The sequence below is a fragment of the Ictidomys tridecemlineatus genome, chromosome 14 (assembly GCF_052094955.1).
Source record: "Ictidomys tridecemlineatus isolate mIctTri1 chromosome 14, mIctTri1.hap1, whole genome shotgun sequence".
NCBI classification, from domain to species: domain Eukaryota; kingdom Metazoa; phylum Chordata; class Mammalia; order Rodentia; family Sciuridae; genus Ictidomys; species Ictidomys tridecemlineatus.
This window is the reverse complement of record NC_135490.1, coordinates 9,453,330-9,475,798: the sequence shown is the minus strand read 5'-3', so window position 1 is coordinate 9,475,798 and position 22,469 is coordinate 9,453,330. Positions and strand designations below refer to the sequence as shown.

At 46.7% G+C, this 22,469-nt stretch overlaps 1 protein-coding gene across 6 annotated transcripts in view; it reads right to left on the bottom strand.

Annotated features, from left to right (window-relative positions):
- Adra1a (adrenoceptor alpha 1A) overlaps positions 1 to 22,218 on the bottom strand; it is an 88,441-nt gene extending 66,223 nt beyond the window's left edge. For 3 of the 6 annotated variants that reach the window (XR_013430198.1, XM_005339882.4, XM_040292568.2), the window contains exons 1-2: positions 21,857 to 22,174; positions 18,998 to 20,548 (exon numbers count right to left, since the gene is read on the bottom strand). Coding sequence is in view for 5 of the 6 variants with exons in the window: in XM_005339882.4 (XP_005339939.1) it covers positions 18,998 to 19,880 (883 nt within the window). In the remaining variant the exon portion in view is untranslated. Of the gene's footprint in view, positions 1 to 18,997; positions 20,549 to 21,783 lie in introns of all 6 variants that reach the window. The other 3 variants (XM_078030861.1, XM_078030862.1, XM_040292555.2) reach the window with 3 other exon arrangements.
- Between the last annotated feature and the right edge of the window lie 251 nt (positions 22,219 to 22,469).

The window sequence follows — 22,469 nt, the reverse complement described above, 5'->3', positions numbered from 1 at the left end:
CTCACTTCCATGCCTCTTGCCCTCGCTGCTGTTTAAGCTCATTCCAACATGGCTCCCCTATTACACTTATCTACCCTGAAGCCCCAGTCGATGCCCACTTTCATAAGGCCAAAGTCTTTGTCTGATTTTCTAAAAGACATTAAGGGTAATGTCCTACCAAACCAGTCAATATTGTCTTCCATGATCTCTCTACACACATCCCAACACACACACACACACACACACACACACACACACGCACGCACACACACGCACACACACGCACACACACACACACACACACGCACATGATTTCCCATCTTAGGAACATGAACAGGCTGTGTTCACTTCTGCCTTGGCGCTTCCACTGGCCTTTCAGAACCTGCCTGTGCAGACCCAGCTGCAGTTTCACTCCCTCTGTGGAGATTTCCATGATGATCTAAGCCCGGCCTGACACATCTCACCTCTGAATTTCTAGGGCATTTATTTATTTATTTTTTGAATATTTAGATTTCTTTCTTTCTTTTTTTTTTATTGGTTGTTCACAACATTACAAAGCTCTTGACATATCATATTTCATACATTAGATTGAAGTGGGTTATGAACTCCCAATTTTTACCCCAAATGCAGATTGCAGAATCACATCGGTTATACATCCACAATTTCTAGGGCATTTTTAATGAACGTAACTGACCCATGACTCTTGTCTCCGGGGGGCTAACCTATTCTCTCGTATTAGAGAGGAAGGCAGTGGGTCTTCTTCAGTAACCTGCAGGGGACTCAGCTGGGTGCTCAGCACTTCATAAACATGTCTGGATGAATCAGCAAGTTTGGGATAAGAACTGGACTTGAAGAGGCCGAACATTAGATTCGTGGTTAATGAGTTACTCCCTACTCTCCAGAGTTCCCGGGTCATCCTGGGTTTTCCCAGCTTTAATTCTTTCCTCCTTCTTCCTAGACTCTGTAGGAGCCAATCAGGACAGGGCTGGAGCAGAACATGTACAATTTTCTGTTTTCTCCTGGAAATGGTGGTCATGGCTAATGCCTTATTTGTCATGTAGAGAAAAATTATGGATAGAACTTCTGTCACTTACTAGCTTGGGGGCATTGGATAAACTACATAAACTATGAGCCTCATTTTGGGGAATAAAATTATCACCTCAAAATCTTATAAGGAAACTTTGGAGTTAAACAAAATAACACTTGAATAATAGGCTTGGCATATGATTGGATGTCCCAGAGATAGATGGCACACCTCAGGGATGGCAGGGACTTTTTTATTTTAAAGGATAATCCAGAAGGTCAATGTTTAAACTAAAGGAATTGACTAAACTAGAACATCTTATGTGGTGTAGACTAAGCAGGAGGAGGGGGAGTATCTAGAATCACAGTCATGATGAACGTTCTAGAGCATTGGCTAACGCAGGTCAGTTGTGCCAGAAATGTTAGTTGCATAAAAATCATGCTCATTGTTTGTCTTTGTGTTATTCTAATCAAAGATAAAAAACGGTCAAGAGTTTTGAGCATCATAACATAACCATGCCCCATTCTTTTTCCAAAACTTCTGGAGTCAAAAGTGTTTTAGAATTCAGGATTTTTCAGATCTTATAAAGGTAATGTGGGTCACATACTGTGTGACACCAGAAGTAGGGTGCATCCCATGATTAAAAATATAAATGTCTCTGCAACATGATGAAGATCTACTAAGAGACCCTTGAGTTTGGATTCACTTCCAGATAAGTCTTCATCCATTCTGGTTTTGGCCCCAAATTATTGTTATACTTCAAATTAATTATTGTTATTTTAATTGGATGTACATATGGGGCATGCTGTGATAATTTGATATGTATATACAATGTGTAATGATCAAATTGGTTAGCATTCCCATTTCCTTAAACATTTTTAAATGATTAGCACATAATAAATCGATGTGGAACTTTCTATCTTCCAAGGTTTTGAAATTAGGAATTACGAAGAAATTGTGTTCTTGAACTATTAGATATAATTTTCTACAAAAAAATGGGTAGTCACTTTGAAAACTTCCATTCAGCTTTTAAAAATATATATATATAAAAAAACAGAGAGTGACAATGTCAAAGCTTACTGTAAAACTACAGTAGTCAGACCATGTGGTACTGGCCTGAGGATAAGAGACATATGGAATATGCAATGGAATAGAATTGAAAGTCCAGACGTGAACTCACGTACCTATGGTCAACTGAATTTCCACAAAGAGGTCCAGATTATTCAAAGGGGAAAAGAATATTTTCTTTACTGGATGGGGCTTTGGCAATGGGTGTTCCACACACTAAACAATGAGGTTGGAGCCAAACCCCATACCATACATAAAAATTAACACAAAATGGATCAAAGACCTTCCTGTAGGAGATAAAGCTATAAAACCCTTAGAATGAAGCACAGGAATAAGTCTTTCTGACATTGGATTAGGCAATGATTTATCAGCTATGATCCAAAGTAAAAGCAACAATTTAAAAAGTAGATAAATTGGATCTCATGAAAATTAGGTGCACATTGAGTGAAACTATCAAGAAAGTAAAAGGATAACTGGATAAGGAAAATGGGGTATATACACACAAAAAATGAGTTTTATTCAGACATAAAGAAAAAGTGAAATGATGTCTTTTGTAGGAAAATGGACTTAGAGACCATTATGTCAAGTGAACTAAACCAACCTAAGAAGGTCAAGGGTTCCTGTTTTCTTTCCTATGCAGAAGACAGGAAGAAAAAGGAAAAGAAAGGTATGTGGTGGGGGGATCTCATGAAAATCAAAGGGGGATCAGTAGAGGGAAGGGTTGGAGCGGGGAGGTACTGGGGATTGCTATTGGCCAAACTATATTGTGCATGTATAAATATGTAACGACAAATCCCAGCATTATATATAACTGGGATGCACCAAAGGAAAATGTGGAAAGAAAACGAAATTAAAAGACAAACCATAGGACAAAAATATTTGCAAGTCACACAACTGATAAGAGTCTAATATCTGAATATATAAAGAACTCCTGAAATTCAACAACAAAAAGCCAAACAACCCAATCAAAAATGGACAAAGGGCTTAACATAGGTATCATTAGAGGAATCTACACAATCGCACAGTAAGCACACACGAGGATGAGGACCATCACAGGCCGTTAGGGAAATGCAAAGCAAAACCACCCCGAGATGCTCCTTCACATTGGAAGGATGAAGCTAAGAAGAAAAGAGAAACCGGAACCCTCACACACCCCTGGTGGGCCCGTAGTGGGGGGATCTGCTGTGGAAAACAGCGGGGCCCTTTCAATAAGCTAAACAGAGAAGTACCAAGTGCCTCAAGATTCCCTGGTAGGTGGAGATACGTGGAAGAGTTGAAAACAGGTGTTAAAATTTTGTACATGAACATTCATAGCAGTACTCTTCCTAATGAGCCAGAAGACAAAAACCGCCCCAAACTCCACTGACTGATGAATGGTGCTACTGAGTTGTACAATTTAAAATGGCTTAAAGTGAGAATTATATGTTATATGCATTTCAAGACAATTAAAGAAATCAATGGAAAGCAATCATTGGGGACCCTCAGGTGCCTGGAGACTTCAGGGTCTTTGATTTTTTTTTTCTTCTTGAACACTAGCCAAGACGTTGGAAACATAGTAAAAAAATTAAAATGATAACAAAATTTATGTTCTGTTTAAAATGGTGTATCTAAGGGGTTTTGATGACTTTTAGAAATTTGGAGAGTTTATCAGTCTTGGTGCTGTTTCCTCTTGGGGATGGCTAGTTCTGGGCTTTGGGGGCGACCTGTGCACTGCAGGGTGTTGAGCAGCATTCCTGGTCCAGCCCCCAGATGCCAGGGGCATCTCCCATCCCAACGGTGACATTGCCAAGTGTCACCCAGGTTCAAAGTTGCCCCTGGGGGAGAACAACTGCTCAGACCTCTTTAGGAATGGTTTGTTATTCTGGGACTTCATCCTCTTCTGCAGTTTCCCTTAAAAAATTCATTTGAGATCCTCCATTAGTCATTTCCTAATAACAGAGAAGCTGAGGGGAGGGGACTGCATTGTAGGTAGCAGGTAAACTTCAAGAACACTTCTTCTACGAGGGACAAGAGTCCACCCTCAACTTGTAAACAGCAGGTTTCTAAGTGGCAACCAAATGCCCTGGCAATAGGCTAAATGTGGATAGCACATTTTAAAAAAAAATAGTGAGTGTGCAAAATGTTCCCTTTTCAAACCCTTTTTGGGCAAAGACTACTGCTCTGCCGGCATTCCAGAACAATGACAGCCCATGTGCCCTTGGTCAACTCTGCCTCCTTCTCATTTGAAAACGCAAACCCTGCTCCATACAGAACTTTGCATGCCATATACTGAGTCTGGAACCAGACACTGAGCACAGAGAGCAACCTGTGCTCCGGTCTCCTTCGGTGGCAGCAGCCAGCAGGGGAGGAGTATTGAGTGTCCAGGACTTGGGGTTCCCTGGCCGCTGCCCCTGGTGTGGTGCCACTTTTATCCACTTTATGTCTTGGGATTTGCAACGAGATTTCCTTTGCACAAAGGGTTACAAAGCTAAGTTTGAGAGCCACAGGCCCAGAGCAAGCCCCTCTTCCCGCAGGGGAGGGAACGAGAGTGCAGAGGAAGGAGCAGAAGGGGAGACCTTCGGCTTTGAGCTCGTGGCCAGTTCCCTGTGCCCTGGTCCAGGATCTCCAGCAGGATGTCACTCTGTCACTGGTGAGCCTCAGCTTCCTCATGTCCATGGCCACATGGCAGCTTCATCTCACAGGCCTGTCCTGGGAACTGAATTCAATAGCATGCGAGCACCACCCATGTAGACAGATGTCTGTGCCCCCAAACTCATGGCTGAAGTCCCAGTGTGATGGTATTAAGAGGTGGTGCCTCTGGGAAGTACTTAGGATTAGATGAGGTATTGACAATGGAGCCCACATATTGGAATAAGTGTTCGTATAAGGAGAGGAAGGGACAATGCTCTCTCCGTCCCAGCCATGTGAGGACACAGTGGGAAGGTGGTCACCTGTGAACCAAGAAAGGTATCACACAGGCACTCGGATCTTGGGTTTCCAGCCCCCATACCATATGGGTATGCTTGGGACTGAAAGCATACCCATATTCAACTGCGGGGAATATGGGTATGCTTTCAGTCCCCCCATCCCTGGGTGCTAAGGTAGTCCAGGCCAAGACACCACCCATCACAGCGCATGTCCCCCAGAACCAGTTGTCTTGCTTTTCCTAGGACGAGACTCGCCAAACCTCTCACATGGTTTCTCCCCACCTTCTTGGGAATCCACCAAACAAAGTCCCGCTGGGCCTCTGCTCCTGACTGACCCCACCGTGTCCTCCAAACAGGTCAACAGGCCAAGGCTGGGGGATGACAGGCCTGCTCTGTCATCCACACACCCCACAAGCTCCCCTTCCAGCCAGCCTCATTCACTTTCACACCGTGGTGCGGGCAAAGCGACTTTAGAGACCACTGAACTTCTAGGTCCTTTTCTCATGTCTTCATCCATCTGAGGTGTGCATACATTTAAACGCCTGGGGAAAACCAGTCTCCTTTAGCCGGAATCTCCTGAGAAGCTTCTGGTCGTTAGTTTGGCTTGGACCCTGAACAACAGTCTGATGAGTCTGGGGTTCACCTCAGGAAAAGGGGGTAAAGGTGAGATGGCTCCCAGTGGCTTCTCAGTAACGTGCCCCAGGGGTTGGAGCGACAGGCGCCGGAGACTGGTGGCTGGGGCAGCTTTCCAAAGACAGCCCTCAAGGATACGCCAGGGTCTGAGGAGGGTACTGGCTAAGGTCCCTGAGGGGTGGAACAGGCCCTCTGCTTTCCCAGGCAAGGTCAGCAGGCGAGGCCAGGCTTGCTGGGGCAGCTCCCCGGGGCCAGAGAGTCCCTGGAGGAGGGGTCACTGCACCAGGCCAAGCAACTGGGAGAAGTGCAAGCCCTTTACTTCTGTGTCCTCCACGGCTCCCTGTGGATGAACTGCGCTGTGCTCCAGCAAATTCAAACTGCAACCAAGAGAACTTTTTCCTTCTCCCCTTTGTCTGGGCCCGGAGGACTTGAACAGAAACCCAGGCAGTCAGAACCAAAGCCCATTTCCAATTTTAATACCAGGTCATCTTCTATGGGGTGGAACAGAAAAAGGAAAATCACCATTTCTCCGAAAAGGTTCAGTAGAGGAGGTGGATCCGGGGAATCGGGGCAAGTGTCCACCCTGGAAAGTGGGATGTGGAAGACGGCGGCGGGGCTGGAGCAAGGCTGAGGGAGCAACTGGGCTGCAGGAAGGGGCTAAGGGGACACTGAGGACAGAGCCACGTGCCCCCAACCGGGAGGGGCGGAGGGAGTGGGGAGGAGAGTGAGGGCTGCGAGCCCCGAGACACACACCAGAACATGCACTTGAGAAATCAGGAAGGAGACCGGGAGAGAACAGTGCAAAGGTGAGGAGAATAGGAGAAAAGCAAGAGAAAAGGGGTGGAGGGAGATAGAGGAGCTGAGACCGCAGTCCAGAGGGAGGAGCAGAGCGGAGCACGTGACCATCACGGAGGCGACCGTTGGCTTCAGGGCTAAGGCTGCCCACGGTGGCGGGCAATGCACGGTGACCCCAGACCCGTGATTTTTGTTTGTTTTTGAATAAGGGGAAAAAATCTATTAGGATCTTGTTTGAAAAATGAATAATTAAAACAAATTCTTGGCAAAAACAATAACCAGGTTGGTCTCAGCTCAGTGATCTGACCCTAGATGCCACAAGTGAGCTGAGAAGTACAAAGTACCCAAGAGGCTTCTTGGCCAGATAGGTGTTCTTTCACGTGCTGAGGCTCAGGACCGCAAGGGCTGAGAAAATGTCCTTTTTTTTTAAAAAATATTTTTAGTTGTAATTGGACACAATACCTTTATTTTATATATTTACTGTTCTGTGGTGCTGAGGATTAAACCCAGGGCCTCCAACGTGCTAGGCAAGCGCTCTGCCGCTGAGCCACAACTCCAGCCCCTAGCTCATGTCTTTATTCATATTTTTTAAAATTTGTTTTGGTGGTAGATAGCCTTTAATATAATAACAGACATTTTCAGGTGTGTGGCTGTGCAGTTGCTAGTGATGACTCGGCTTGCAGCAGCACCTTAGCAGCACCAATGGAGCTGGGAACACAAGCACTAGTGTGTTCCAAGAAAACTGCATCTAAAAAACCAGGCCTGGCTTTGCTGACCCCTGTGCCACGTGGCAGGTGAAGTATCCTCCAGAGCACAGGAGTAAGTCACAGTAGGATAAGAGGACGATTAATATTACCAGACCAAATGAAGAAGATACAAAAGAACAATAGGCGGCACTAAAACCTCCTAGAAGTAATCTAGATTGACGATGCAAAATTTTATTTGCCCAAAGTTATGGGTTTCAGGGTGAAGAGAGAATCGAAGTGTGCTACTCCTCCAGTCTCACATGTGCACAGGGGGCGAGGGGATGGCAAGAGAAACGAAGGCTAAAACATGCTTTTTGAAATTCAAAGGTGACCCCTCCTAGAATCCAAAACAGGGGTCAGGCTTTCCAAAACACAGTCAGGAAAAAATGTCCTGCTTTAACAAAGAAAATGAAAAAACAAACAAAACAACAACAACAAAGCCAGAAAGCACAACACAAAAATAAACCAAATGATCTGCCACAGTAAGTGAAAGTTGGTTAAATCCTCATTAAGACACAGATACCCCAGATCAGGAACATGGAAAATGAAAATCCACTTGATACAAGATGTGCAGGCGGAAATGTGAAAGAATGGTGACAGTACATTGGAAAATGCAGACAAATAGATTAAAGATGAAAGCATTTGTGTCTTTAAAAACGTACACGTCATGGAAAGTAGTTAATAGGATAAATGATGATCTTTAAAGGAAGATATTATTGGTTGAATTTTATCAAGCAACAGCATCAAGATACATACAGCAATCTGCTAAAAATACAGAAATAACTGGAAGAAACTCAGTAGCAACAGGAAGGTTTTCATACCTCTCTCAATATTTTACAAATAAAGTAGATGATAGATAGAGGATCAAAATAAGAAAAATGGACAGAGAAGATCTGGAAAACACTGCTGTTAAAATGATTAATAGAAGGCTATTAAACATAAATCTATTAAACCTATAAATTATTGATCTTATAAGTCCTAAAGAAAACCTCCCATTATTTCCATAGCTAGAAATTGTTTAGTTCATACTCTCTGACAATAATGAAGTAAATTAGAAATTAATTTTAAGAAAGCAGGAGATAAAAATACCAATTATTTTCAAATTAACAAACAACAACACACAAGGACTCCGTTCCTGTCTACACAGAGCAAAGGAAATATTAAAAGTAGAGACACAGGCCCGCTGTATGGAAATACTGCCTAGCAAAACACAGGGGAAAGAAGTCAAGTCTGCTTAGAGGAAAGTATACAGCTTTGGCCGTCTTTAACCTCAGATAGGAAAGAATTAAAATAAAGAAACTAAACATTCCATTCAAGCTAACATTGACAAACAAGGCACAACCAGAAAATAAAAGAGAGAATTTTCTAGAGATCAAATTAGTGTGTTGGCAAGTAGATGAAAATAATTCGTAAATCTAGAACGTGATTTTTTTTGTAAAGAAAAAACTAGAAAAATTGACAGTCTTCCAGGAAGCCTTAAATGAAGACAAAAAGAAATTACAAGTATGTGATGTGGGAAATGAGATAACAAGAAAATAAAAGAAAGCAGAACTTCACGTATAAATCCCAACTAAAATGTTGAACCCCAAGGAGAAGTAAAATAAGAAAATAAAAATTATCAAATCTGACAATCAAAATAGATCACTATCCCACGGAAGAAATAGAAACCAGTCTCAAGGAATTGCATCCATAAAAGGAGCCGTGCCCAAGTGTTTTATGAGCAAGTTTTTCAAACCTGCCAGGAACACATAATTCTTACACTATTTAAACTGTTACAGATTGTAGAAAAAAAATGAAAAATTGTTTTTCATTTTTTAAAAACAATTTGCTTTCTAAAGTTAACATAAACTGGTACCACAACGTGACAAAAGCTACCCAGCAAAACAGAATAATAGACTCACTTCACATAGAAATGTAAGTGCCAACCAGAAAAAAAAAAAAAAACTCAGGGTTGTACATTCACATAAAAAAGAATAATGCCACCAAATCAGGTAGAATTTAATCCAAGAAGACACAGGTTAATCGTAAGAAATAAAATCGATCACATCCATGTCAATGAAAAAAGAATATACTGATGAGTATCAAAAGCAGCATTTGATAAGATGAAAAATTCACTTTTTATAAAATTGCATTCTCAATGGCAAATAGATTAAAATTCATTTGAGATTTGGATCCGTATAGTGTGTAAATTACAGAAAGATACTTCCTTGACGTGATGAAAATCAAGAGTGGATGTCGTCTCTAATGTTCTCATGGTCATTGTTAATGGTCAGTGTTTCAGGAGATGGTGGCCAAGTGCAAGGACAGTTCAATAGTAGTCTGGGAAGCAACCAGAGCAACCCAGTGAGTCCTGAAATTCCATGAGAGAAGAGATAGATGTGCACGAACACACAGAGGCAAGACCATTTTCAAAATGAATATCCATCCAGGAGTCTTAAGCCCCAAAGTATGAAAACGGATTATGAAACCACAGCCATTAAAATAATGTGGCATCAGTGTTAGAGAAAGAGATAAATGGAAGAGAAATATAAAATAGACTCCATGCTCTTTTTAACAAATATAGTTTCCCAAATAAGACAGGAAATGATGAGCTACTCAGTAATCTTTTCAGACTACCTGGTTATCCATTTCAAAGTTAATACAGTGAGACAACAACCACACAGATACAAACAAAAACTTCCAGGTAGAACACAAATGATGGTCGAGAAGAACGAGGAGGAGATGGGGTACCGACCTCCACCAGGGAAGGTCTCTCTGAGTACCCCTAAGGCACTTCCATGAAGGAACAGATTAAAACGTTCAAGACATAAAATTGTATATGGCTGTATATTTGTAAAAACTACGAAAACAATAAGATGCCAATGGGAAAAAGTCGTAGCTAAATGTGTACATGGGTCAGAGCATCTTAATTCCTCATCTCCATTCTCCTTTATAACCTCTTTCTCTCCCAGCCAGCAGTCCACTGCCATCACTGGTCCATGGACGGTGGGTGCTACCCAGGAAGGAGGGGCATGATTCAGAGCCATGTCCCATTTAGAAAAACAAAACCAAAAAATGGTGGGCAGGGCCCAGGGAGTCAACATGCCTCCAAGGGAGCCAGAGGGAAAAGGAGGAAGGTGGTGGAAAGGCAGGGGGCGATCGTTCTGAGTTCTCCTCTCCACAGGACGGCGGGAGCATTCAAGGATGTCTGGAAATGAAGGTGGGAGCACAAGTGTTTTCTGCACCCAGTCAGTGACAGTCAGCAGGGTGGGGCCAGCACCCACAGGGTGTGGAAGGAACCAACCAGCCTCCGTGTCCGGAGGCCAGGATGGCTGAGAATCGGCTCAGGAGGCTGCCAGAGATGTCTATGGGATGACAGGGGCACAGTTACTCCATGACCAATAGCAAAAGAGCAAGGGTCACCCACGCCAGGAACCAATGGAGTCATAGCCAAGCTCGAGGGTCTGTTCTTGCAGTGATGGCTGGGGGGCGAGGCCACCCATAGGCCAGGAGCCTCAGAGTCATCAGGGGACAAGGGCTGGAGACTAGCATTAGTGACCAGTCATTGGACAAAACCAACCTCTCTAGTGCAAGACACTAAAACAAAGAATAAAAACACGACTTTATATGACACAATTAGGGCCAAGGGTCCTGATAACATTTTGAATGTTGAATGTCCCCCAAAGGTTCATGTGTCCAAGGCTTGGCTCCCCAAGTGAGAGGTGCTGTGGATCTTTAGGAGGTGGTGCCTTATGGGAGGTTCTTTGGTTCTTTGGTCTCTGAGGGGGTGTCTTTGAAGGAGATTGTGGGGGTCTCTCAGTATCCCTCTTGGTTTCCTGGCTCATGAAGTAAGAGCTTGGCTCTGCTACCCACTGCAGCAAAAATGTACCATTCTTGCCAAAGGCTCAAAGCAATGCAGCCACATGATATTGGGTTGTAACCTCCAGAATCATGAGCCAAAATAAACCTTTTACTCTTTGTACATTAATTGCCTCAGGCATTTTGTTGTAGTGACAGACATCTGAAGAATACAAATCCTAACTTCCTGTCCCTTCCTGACTACCCTGAATTTATGTAAGCCCTTGAGCCTGGTTAATATCTTAGAGGGCAGTTCTGAAAGGCTCTGGTCTGAGTGTGTGTGTCCTTCCAAATGTATACAATGATAATTTCACTGTCAATGTGATGATATGAGGAGGTGCAGTCTTTGGAGAGAGATTAGAAAAAAGGCCTCAGAGAATTGCTTTGACTGTGGACAGAGCTAGAAGGTGCCATCTGTAAACTAAAAAGTGGTTCTTTACTAGACAACAGGGCCTTGATCTTGGACTTCCCAGGGTCCAGAAAGATTTGAAGTACATTTCTGGTTTTTATGGGCCACTCAGCGGGTGCTATTCTCTTACAGCAGCCAGAGTGGACCAGGACACCAAGTAAACTGAAGGAGACTGAGAATGTAAAATGATGCATAAATGATCAGATCTGACAGAGCTTGTTGGATTTCACTGTGTGTGTGTGTGTGTGTGTGTATGTGAATGTGTGTGTGCGTGTGTGCGTGTGTGTGTGTTTCTGTGGAAATTTATAAGAGTCATGTGGGATTTTGCAAAATAAAGAAGCTATGTTTCCTTAGCGTATCTGAATAGAGCCTCAGAACATGGGCTACTCAGCATTTTTGATAACTAAGTGATTAATATCTTCAATGGATAAAATGAACTCACAGTAAAAAAAAAAAAAAGTACAAAAGTAAAAAAATCACCGTATAAAAAAGTGGCCCCAAAGCACAAGCAGGCAGTTTCAAAAAAGGAGAAATAAAAATGACTAATAAAAATATAGAAAGAAATGTTCACAGCCGCACCTGGCTGAAAATGAAAAGCCGCTACACAAGTGTCAAATTGGCCAAGGAAATAGGAAGGTTAAAATAGAGGAAACTACTTGTCAGACGAAATGACTTGGAAAAGTGTCCCCTTGCCCACCATGAAACCAAGAGGCAGCAGAACAGGGCGGTGACTTCCTTGCTAAGTGACCAAGGAGGGATCGCTGCTCAGCTGAGGACTTCCCTGACTGTGGCCTGATTTGCAAGTTGGCTCTGGTCCAAAGCCTTGTTAGAACTCCTTGTTAGCGACTTCTGCGGCGCGTTCCTTGTAGTATGGGGGTAAATCCTCACCAACAGGTTTTTCTGGTGGCGATAGACAAAATTATTTCAAAGCCAAGCCGGGTTACAATACTTGTGATCACGAGAAACGTGTTCTGGCAAATCTAAGCCCTGAAGCCCCAAGAAGGGGGCGTGCCAGGGCTCTGCGGCAACCGGGGAAACAGGCATTTTAACCAGATCGCACTTGGCAGGACACCCCTCACCCTGGCCCGCGCCGAGGTCCCCTGGCTGGTCTAGCCATGATCTTCTCACTAAGCCTTTGATGGTTTGAAACAGAAACTTGATCGTGTCCTCTCTGCTCGCCGGTCATCTTGTAAACAACTTGTAACATGGCTATCAAGTCTTGTGGTCTTGTTGAGTCTGGCCTCTCTTTCCAGCCTTTTTTGACACCAGTGATCTCCTGGTCTCTCAGCTGCGGCCATGGTGACCTTCTAGAAGATCTCCAGGGGCTTCAGGCCGCCTCTGCCAGAGTCTTTGCACAGTGAGTCCTCCCTCTCCGCCTCTGAACCCACACACACCTGCTCATTCTGCAGATCTTGGCCCAGAGGTCTTCTTTCCAGAAAGACTTCGTAGCCCTCCCTGTGCAGGACCACCCTTAGCCACAGCGGGGGCATTTGAGGCACCGTGTTGAGCCCCTTTATGGCACTGTACACAGTCTGGGATTGTGTCATGTGGCCCTCTTCTTCCCTCTAGAGATCAGAAGCTTCAGGAAGGCGGGAACCCTGTCTTTTATTAGCCAATTCATTGCGTTAAGCCCAGACGTGGGGATGTCGCCACATAACTGGCGGAGGAAAACAGACACCCTCGTGAAGATGGTCCACACCAGGACCATGACAGTCCCCAGTGTGGGTATCTACCTGCTGCTCCCCCATCAAGGCACTTCCCCCGTGCCTTGCTCTGACTGCAGAATGAGGCAGCTGCGATGCTGGGCTAGATGGGGATCAGCTCTTCAAAGGTCTGGCAGTCTTTTGGAGAGAAAGCTGGTTGAGACCACTGGAGGAGAGAGGCCACCGTGAGTGCCAGCCAGTCCTGACTGGCCGACAAGCTGGGTGCTGACTTACACCTGGCTCATGGAATCATAAGCCTGGAGATCCTTTCTTACCCCTACATTTTGGGATGCTTTGTGATACAGTAAGAGTAATGGGAAAATTGCTTTCTTATCTTAAATTAAATCCTAATAGCTATTAGATTCTCTTCACGTCATTTTCTCCCGGAGGCCAAGCTTTTCTGTGAGATTTAGAGGGCAGAACCCAGTGCGCCTGGGGTGAAGCCATAGTTAACTCCTGGTGACCTTAGGCATCACCAAGGAATCAGCAACATTATAGAAAATTTGGGTGTCATTGTAGGAACCAGCTCTTCTCTCTTGTCATGATTCATATCTCACCATGTGAAACTGCTAGATATTTAACTGTTCCAATTTTGAGCCCCATTCGGGAAGAGATTTCTTGTTATTATCCTCAGTGATTCTCTAAGTGCTTGGCACATAGTAGATGCTCAATGAAATTTTGCTGATTCACACTCTGCCTGTGGTTTCTTCTGCAGGATAAACACCTCGTGGGTTCTGTCTTCCTCATACCTCCCATCCCAGAAGACATTCTCCCTCCCTACCACTGACTACCCTGCCTCCTGTCTTTTTCAAAAACGGAACTCTCAAATACTCTCTGTCCACAGAGGCCACATAGCAACCTGACACTGCTCCCTTTGGTTTAGCGCAATTCCTTAGGTCCAAGAATAATGCTGGATAACATGACCTAACCATGTCTTCAACAAAAGAGGCTCCTCAGTCCTTCCTTCCTTCTGTCCTTTCTTTCTCATACCTCCAAGGATAGTCACCTCTCCTGGAAATATCTGCAGGTGGACATCTGTCGGTAGTGGTCTGTGATTCTTATGAATCCTGGTAAGATTGACCCTTGTTATATTTGCTCTGTGCTGGGTGCTAAGGGAGGAAGCTGGTCTGCATAGGATACCCTGTTTTATGGAAAAGAAAGCCTAGGTTTAAATCTCAGGGCCCTACTTTTCCATTTGGGACGTGGTCTCTGGAATTGGTGGGCTCTAGCTAAGGGGATAAAACAGGCAAAGACAATGCAGCTGCAGTGCAGGAGCTGGGCTGGGAGGCAGGTCTCTGTCTTCCTGCTTGTCCCTGGCTGAAGGCTAACACCCTCCTGTTCCCTCTAGTCATCCCACTGTGGACCAAGCTGCTTTTTCCAAGCATTCTCCCCAAGGAATCAATGACGGATAACTAATGCCGCATTCCTCTGATGAAGGGATCTGAATCTCAACCAAACATTTGGGATGAAAAAGGAAGCAAGATTGGCAAGATTGGGACTTGGAATGGGCCAGTCAGACTCCACCCAGCCCACACTGTTGAGTCCAGGAAGCGAACCTCTCACTTGATTTTCCTGGTCAGTTCCCATCACATGAGGGCGCATCACCTTGTAGCCTGCACACCACGCTCGTCCCTGCCCTGGGTTGGTTTCAGATCCCTTTGCTCTCTGGCAGCCTCATGCAGACTGATAACCTCTTTTTCCCAAGAGAACATTTGTCTACTTAAGAGCTCTCGTCCCTAGGGTATGATAACATAATGGCGTATTTATTTTTCTGATCACATTTTGCATGAATAATGTGCTTTAAGGTTGTTAATAAAAACAGATAACATCTTGCAAATGGCCAACAGAAGTAGTATGGTCTTGAAGAACGTGCTCAGTCAACGGCACTACTTCTGGAACCTTCTCTAGTGACCTCTGGATGCAGATAACAGCTCTATTCCTTACCTCCTGGTAACAACACCACTGTGAGGGCCCATCTTCCAGACCTCTGCTAATGGTTCACAGAGAGTCTCCTCAACTGTCCTACAGGGCCTTCGGGGGGATGAAGTGTGCTCTATCCATCCTTTAATTTTAGTTCTGTGCCCATTACTTATTAAGCTGCCACGTGGTCTCCCTCTCCCTTGTTGGGTGGTAGAGGAATTTGCAGACCCCAGATTGGTGAGACTTAGGGATCCTTTGTCCCCCTGAGCAGCCCAGTCAGATTTTTAACTGGGTTTTTCTCCTGTAACCCAACATCTCAGCTTCCTGAGAGCACAGACCCGCGAGGGAGTCTGCAGTGAGACCAGAGAGTCTGCCTTCCCTGGGGGTCACCAGAACCCAGGCCATGGTGTATCACTTCCTGTCAGAGCCCTGTCACCAGCACAACCCCAAACGCCAGGTCACCTGTCATCCCGGGGCTCCTTCTGACTCTGCATGTTCCCTGATCTGACCCAGCCCGTGTCCATGAAGGGACCTGGCTCTTCACTCGATCCCTGGAACTCACAGTCGGTCGTAGTCACGTCCTCTAGCCATGGCTGCCTCGCTGGGGGGTTATTCTGCAGGAATGTTCTACTTTAGGTTCATGACATGAATCCCACACTGGCCCTCGGGACCTCCTGTCAGTCAATTTCCGTCATCTATCTTCTCTCCTACCCTGAGAGTCCACATCTCCTTTTGCTCCTCAGTCTACCACTGTCTCACTTTGAGCCGATGATCTTGCTTCTCGTTTCGTGGAGGCTGGGAAAACACTTGGGAGACACCTTCCTCTCTCCCTTCCTATCCACCTGGTGCCCGTCCCCAAGGCTTCCTGTCACTTCCCAACCTCCCTGGGGCACAGAATCCTGTCACTGGCCTTTGTCACCCGAGAGTCTCTCTAGTCTTGTCCTCATTGAAATGTGACCACAATGCCACATTTCCCGCCTTTGAAACTCTCTCTGGAGCCTTCCCATTGCACACCCTTTCCTGGCTCTACTCTAGGAAAGAACCTCCAAAGGGTTGTCACTTTTTCCTGCTGCACTCCATCTCTCATTCCTTCTAGAAAGAACGGTTGGCCTTTAATCTTTCCAGGGAAGCTGTCAGCCTCCCGTGAGCCCCTTCCATCCCTGAGGACCTCCCACGGCCGAGCCCATTCCTGGTCCTCACTGCCCCCCTTGCTGGGCCCTGCAGCTCTTTGGCACACAGTTGACTATTCCATTTCCTTCCTGCTGCAGATCCATCGCACTCTCCCCATTTTCCTGCCGTCTCCTGGGTCTCTCCTCCATTGCTTTTGCGGGCTGGTCCTCCTTCTCCTGACCCCCAGGCTCACTTCTTACCTTTCTCTTTTTCTCAGTTCCTCTCTCTTGGCAGAGCTCTCCTGCTTCTTTGTATACCTGCGCGTGTCCCAGATTTTAATCTCGCCTTCTCCTATAGACCCCAAATTAATACACCTATATCTCCACTCAGATGTTGACGGATATTTCCCAGCAGTGTATATAAAATTAACGTGCTGAATGTCCACTTCCACCAGGCCCTTCCATTCTCAGGCTTTCCCAGTCTCGGTAAAACGTGCTACCATTTACCTATTTATTCAGGCCACAATCCTGAGTAACTCATTTCTTTATGTCATACTCTGTGTCCACATTTGTTAGCCTGACCTGTGAAGTAAGTGCTGGACATGATCGCTCCTGGCCACCTCCACCTGCCCCAGCTGAATCTAAGGCCTCGGGCCCTCTCTCCCCTCCACTTTTGGTCTCCCTAAATCCCCTTTTGCCCCACTCTGAATATCATTCTCCATCCAAAATAACAATCCTTTAAAAATATAAAACGAGACTAGCCACTCACTTGCTAACCCCCCTCCCCCAGTGGCTTTCCACAGAATTAGAAATAATATGCAAATTTTACTTTGGGCCAGAAGACCCACTTGCCTTTGATTCCACCTAGTCCCCAACCTCTTTTTGAACTCATCTGGCCCTTTGCTGTCCGTAGTCCAGCCTTCCTGGCCCTCGTGCTCTTCCTTGAACAGGTCCAGCTCCTTCCCATTCCTGTATTTGCTGTTTCTTTTCCTGGGAGCTCTCTCTCCCAGATTTTGCAAGGCTTGCTGTTCATATCAGCCAGGGCTCTGCTCAAATATCACCTCTTCAGTAGAACTTTCCTGACCGTCATCCTTGCCACTCACTGTTGTCTTATTCTCTTAACTTTTGGATAGTGTTTGTTAATCCTTGACTTCTAAATGTATATTTATTTGTTTGTTTCTATTTCCTCCCAAAGAATGCAAGAATATCATGGGCAAGGCTTTTTCTGTCCTGTTCATCCTTAATTATCCAAAATAAGTGTTCAATAAATACTTGTCAACTGAACAAATGCATGAATAAATGTGCAGAAATCCAGAAGGCAGGAAGAGGTGGGATGTGGGAAGGTAGGAAAACTGGCAGTGGCTCAGGTAAGGGGTGTCATTCCCATAAATACAAAGCCGAGGTGCACTTCCAGGAGCAGAGCAAGTAATGATGACAAGGTGGGCACAATGGATTGCCAGGTGGTGGACCAGGAAGGGCCTCTCCGGAAGCCCTGTCTGATAAAATTTCTGTGATAATAGAAATAATTTATATCTCTCCTATCTAAAGCAGTAGCCACTGGCCACAGCTAGTTATTGTGTACTTGAAAAATGCCTAGTGGGATGGAAGTGCTTAATCTTGATATTATTTATCATTAACTCACATTTAAGTAGCTACATGTGGCTGGTGACTTTAGTATTAGAGGTAGAAGAATCCCTGCCCCCACTTGTGATTTCAGGTTAATAGATGTTGAGAGGACTGGTGAAATAGAAAGTCTGGTAAATTATCTGGAATGTGGTTGGCATTCAAAAAATAATAGCTGCTGCTCTTACACAGGGTGCAAATTAAATACTTTAGGTCCATGCCATTTAAACTTGGCTCTAAAGCACTTGAAACGAATTTTGATTAATTTTTTACCATGACTGTTTGTTTGTTAGAGTCAGTAGATAAGCAAAGTGTGGGTCTATATTTGACTCACCAACTAAAAATAGCAAACAACCATTTTGGGATGTCACTGAAGGCCTTTCAGAGATAGATGACTATTCCAAGTGGACCAGCTTGCTGATACTTATAATGAGCTAATTAGTTTTGACAATAGCTAATTTATCATCTGCAAAAAAAAAATGGGCTTGAAATATTATGCTGTTATTTTCAAACAATGTCATCTCCAACTTCCCAGATGATTTTGGATATAAGTGGTGTCTGGTTTAATATTTGCTATCAAAATAAAATATCAAAATAAAGGTAGAAGTATTTACTTATTGAAAACGTTATGATTTTCAATTATTGAAAATAATTGAATAATAATAATAATAATAATTCTTTAAGGTTTAAGTTGGTTTAGACATAAAACCATTTTTGTTGTTAGAAGTTTCCCATTTTTCCTTTCATACTTGATCCAGAAAATAAAATTAACACACATATACAACATAATAAGCAGACCATTATAACCCCTAGGAATAATCTAATGCAATAATACAATGGCACATTTGTCTAAAATAAGCATGGTGCTTATTTTCAGGCCAAGAGAATTTGCACTCCCTGTCTTGACAGTCAGCCTAAGTACTCCTTGGAGACTCCGAGACACCGAAGAGGGCGGACAGATTTAAATTAAACACACACTTAAAGGCATTAAGGAAGTTGACATTCTTATTATGGAGACCAATTAATCTGCACCGGTTGGAAGCCACTTTACAGTAGTTGAAAAGTGCCCTGGGACCCAGGGTAAACGCGATTGGAGTAGAAAGAGAATGAACGTTCGGCTTCTACCAGAAAGCCTTCCCAAAGAGACGCAGAGCCCTCTTCCACTAGGGACTGTGACCTTGGGCCACAGAAGAGGAAGAGGGTGAAGGCCACTGAACCCCACGCCCAGGCGTCCTGAACACTTACCGATGGGCATCACCAGGAAGAAGGGCAGCCAGCAGAGCACGAAGCAGCCGACCACGATGCCCAGCGTTTTGGCCGCTTTCTTCTCCCGGGAAAACTTGAGGAGCCTCACCGAAAAGTGCGTCTTGTTCTTGGCGCTGCTCATTCCGCCGCCTCCGGCCGCGACATTTTTCCGGTGGATGCGAAGCGTCACTTGCTCCGAGTCGGACTTGTCGGTCTTGAGGCCGGACTTGAGGCCCCTGCTCTCCCTCTTGGCCACCACGTAGACCCGGCAGTACATGACCAGGATGATGGCCAGCGGCACGTAGAAGGAACCCAGCGCCGAGAAGAGCACGTAGCCGGGCTCCTCGTTGATCTGGCAGATGGTCTCATCGTCGGGGGCCGGCTGCCTCCAGCCAAACAGGGGCCCGATGGAGATGACCAGGGAAAGCGCCCAGACGCAGAGCAGAGCCCTGACGCCCCTCCTCTGGGTGACGATGGTCGGGTAGCGCAGCGGGTAGCTCACGCCGATGTAGCGGTCAATGGAGATGATGCAGAGGCCCATGATGGACGCAGTGCAGCACAGGACGTCCACTGCCGCCCAGATATTGCAGAAGACCCTGCCAAAGGCCCAGTAGCCCAAGATCTCGAAGATGGCGGAGAAGGGCAGGACCGTGGAGGTGAGCAGCAGATCGGCCACAGCCAGGTTGACGATGTAATAGTGAGTGACCGAGTGCAGATGCCGGTGACAGGCCACGGAGAGGATCACTAGGATGTTCCCCAGCACCCCGAAAATGATGAGTCCCCCTAAGATCACCCCGAGCAGAATGGCCTTGGAAATGTTCACTGGTGCCGGCGGGTGGGTGCAGTTGGAGCTGTCGGAAGCATTTCCGGGGAGAAACACCATGGTCTCTGCCGGGCCGGCGAGATCCGGCTCTCTAGGGCCACCCTCGGGCGGGGACGGAGGCGGGAGGGAAGGAGCTGGAGTCAAAAGGTCTCGCCTCGGCGGAGCCTTGCCAGTTGAGTTTGGCTGGGGGTGAGGGAGAATGCGCGGGTGGGGAACAACCCCGGCCAGCCCTGGGAACCCTGGGAGGGCCACGCTAAGTCAGAGGGAAGTAAAGGCAACATGGCCAGGGGCGCGCGAGGCTTTCAGAGAACCTCTCCTCTCACTGCGCTGGCCAGGACCCCAACTCCCTCCCTACCCGACGTTTGACGTAAAGCTCGAGGAGAAACCTTGCAAAATGCAAAACCAGAATTACCAGAGTCCTCTTTTCTGTACCGTCTGATCCGCCCTAGTGGGGAGAAAACTGGGCATTCTGCACATAATTTGGAATTGAAAATTCCAGCTCCACTCTTCCCCCAAACCACAGGCAAGTATAGATCAGCCGTCGATGCTCAAAGACAGGGACCCTTTGCATCGGGTCGTTGCTCACCGCCCTTATAGTTATCCTTAGGTTTACTGGCCCACCGTAGGCTCCGGCTAGCTCCAGCTTCTAGGCACGCAGGCCGGGAGAAAAGGGTGTGAAACGTTGGCTGAGACCGTGGCTGCGCCGGTGCTTCTTTTCCTGCGCCCTCCTGAAAGATCAAATGTGGACCGTGATTCAGGCGCGCTGCGGAGCGAGGCAGTGCGGACACCAGTAGGCAGCACCGCCAGAAGCCGCCTTGCCCGGTCCAAACAGAGATGACACTGGAGTGGACCGCACGCCCCTCCTCCTCCCCCAGATCCCAGCCGGGAACCTGCCCTCTCTAGCTTCGCTTGGCTGCCTCCGACCAAGTTCAAGATCCAAAGTGGGAGGAGGAAGCAAACAAAACAACAACCCTCCCCAACCCCCGAACAACCCCCGCCGCACCAACGGCATTCCAAGCTGTAGTGCCCGGAGACTGGACCCGGAGCGCCACTACAGCAGGGAAGAAAAAAAAAAAATCCCCAAGCCGGGTAGGCGCGACTGCGGCTGGCGTGCGTAGCGCTCAGCCAAAGCCGGTGGAATCCAGAGGATCAACCCCTTAGTCTTTTGAACAGGTTGTAACGCAGTCACCTGGAGGGGGCGGCCTGGGAGAGAGAACCTCTGCTATACCCGGAAAGCGCAAGGCCAAAGCCACGCGCACGTTCATGCTCACGCCCCAGGAATTCGCACTCCGGGTTGCTGGATGCTAGCGGGTTCACCAACCACGCCGGCCTGGGAGCCAGGTCCGCAGCAAAACCGAGCGGATCCCGAGGGCTGACGGGGACCCAGGTCAGGTCGGTCCTGGCTGGGTTTCCAAGCCGCAGGATTGCCCGCCCCAGAGGCTCCAGTCGGGAGCCACACCCGGACTGCTGGGGACCGGGTGGGGAGCGCATTACTCTGCAGAGGGGGCTTTGCAAGTGGCAGTCAATGCGGATTTTTGTAGGCGTAAAAATCAAGCCCGCGTGTCAGCGGGCAGAGGACGCTCGGATTTTCTGGGATGGGGACCGTAATCTACGTGAGAAAACCGGGTTTCCATAACTGCGAGCCGACCGTAGGGACTTGGGACGCGAGTGCGGGGGTGGGGTGTGGGGGGGACGTGCCCAGTTTGCCTTCAGGGGTTGAGTTCTGAGACAGGAATCCCCGGCAAAGGCTACCGTGAAAACCACGAGTTGAGGCCGTCACAGGTGATAGTAAAAGCTTGCCACTGCAGAAACCCGTCCTCTCCCACTTCGGGGCAGTACTTAGAGGGCCCGAGACACTTGTTAACTAGAAGATAACTTCCCAGAATACGGGAGGGAAACCGGGTGGGGAGCCGTGCTGGTGTAAATCGGGCGAAGGTTTGGGGTAGTGGGGATCCCGACTCACCTGCAGGCCGGGGAGTCTGCCTCGCCCACCCGGCCCTGCCGCATGCCTGCACTGGCTGCCGCCGCGCACTCACCTGAAGTGCGGTGCCAGCACCCGCTCCCGCGCTGGGGAGGAGCGGGCGGGCTTCAGTTCCCGGAGCCGCCTGCCGCCTCTTTGGCGTGGGAAGAGGGGACCGTCTCTCCGAGGAACCAAATCCTAGTCCTCTTCCACCCGCTGACTCACCCCTCTACCACCGATGCCTTCAAATTCCTTGGTTACCGCTGTACCTGGATATTTAAAAATAAAGTGAAAATAATATAATAATAATAATAATAAAAACCCGACAGTCACCAACAACTCCACAATCACCCTTTCAATATTCAGCCCCTCGACACCAGAGAAGAACGGGCAAGGAACTTTGCAGCTCTCGCTGACGTAACACAGGCTGTAGCCCAGCTAGTACCGTAATCTCCTGCAGTTACCGTATTGCTCTGCCGCAGCGGGCACAAGTGAGGTCAGCGGCAGTTTCAGCTAAAAAAAAAAAAAAGAAGAAGAAGAAGGCGGCATGTGTGTGTGTGTGTGTGTGTGTGTGTGTGTGTATGTGTAGGGGACGTTATTTGAAATACTTTTGCTAGATATTACTGTGTATATGATGTGTTCACAGAAATCCCTAGAAAAGTTACTTTGAACAGCTTAATTTAACACGT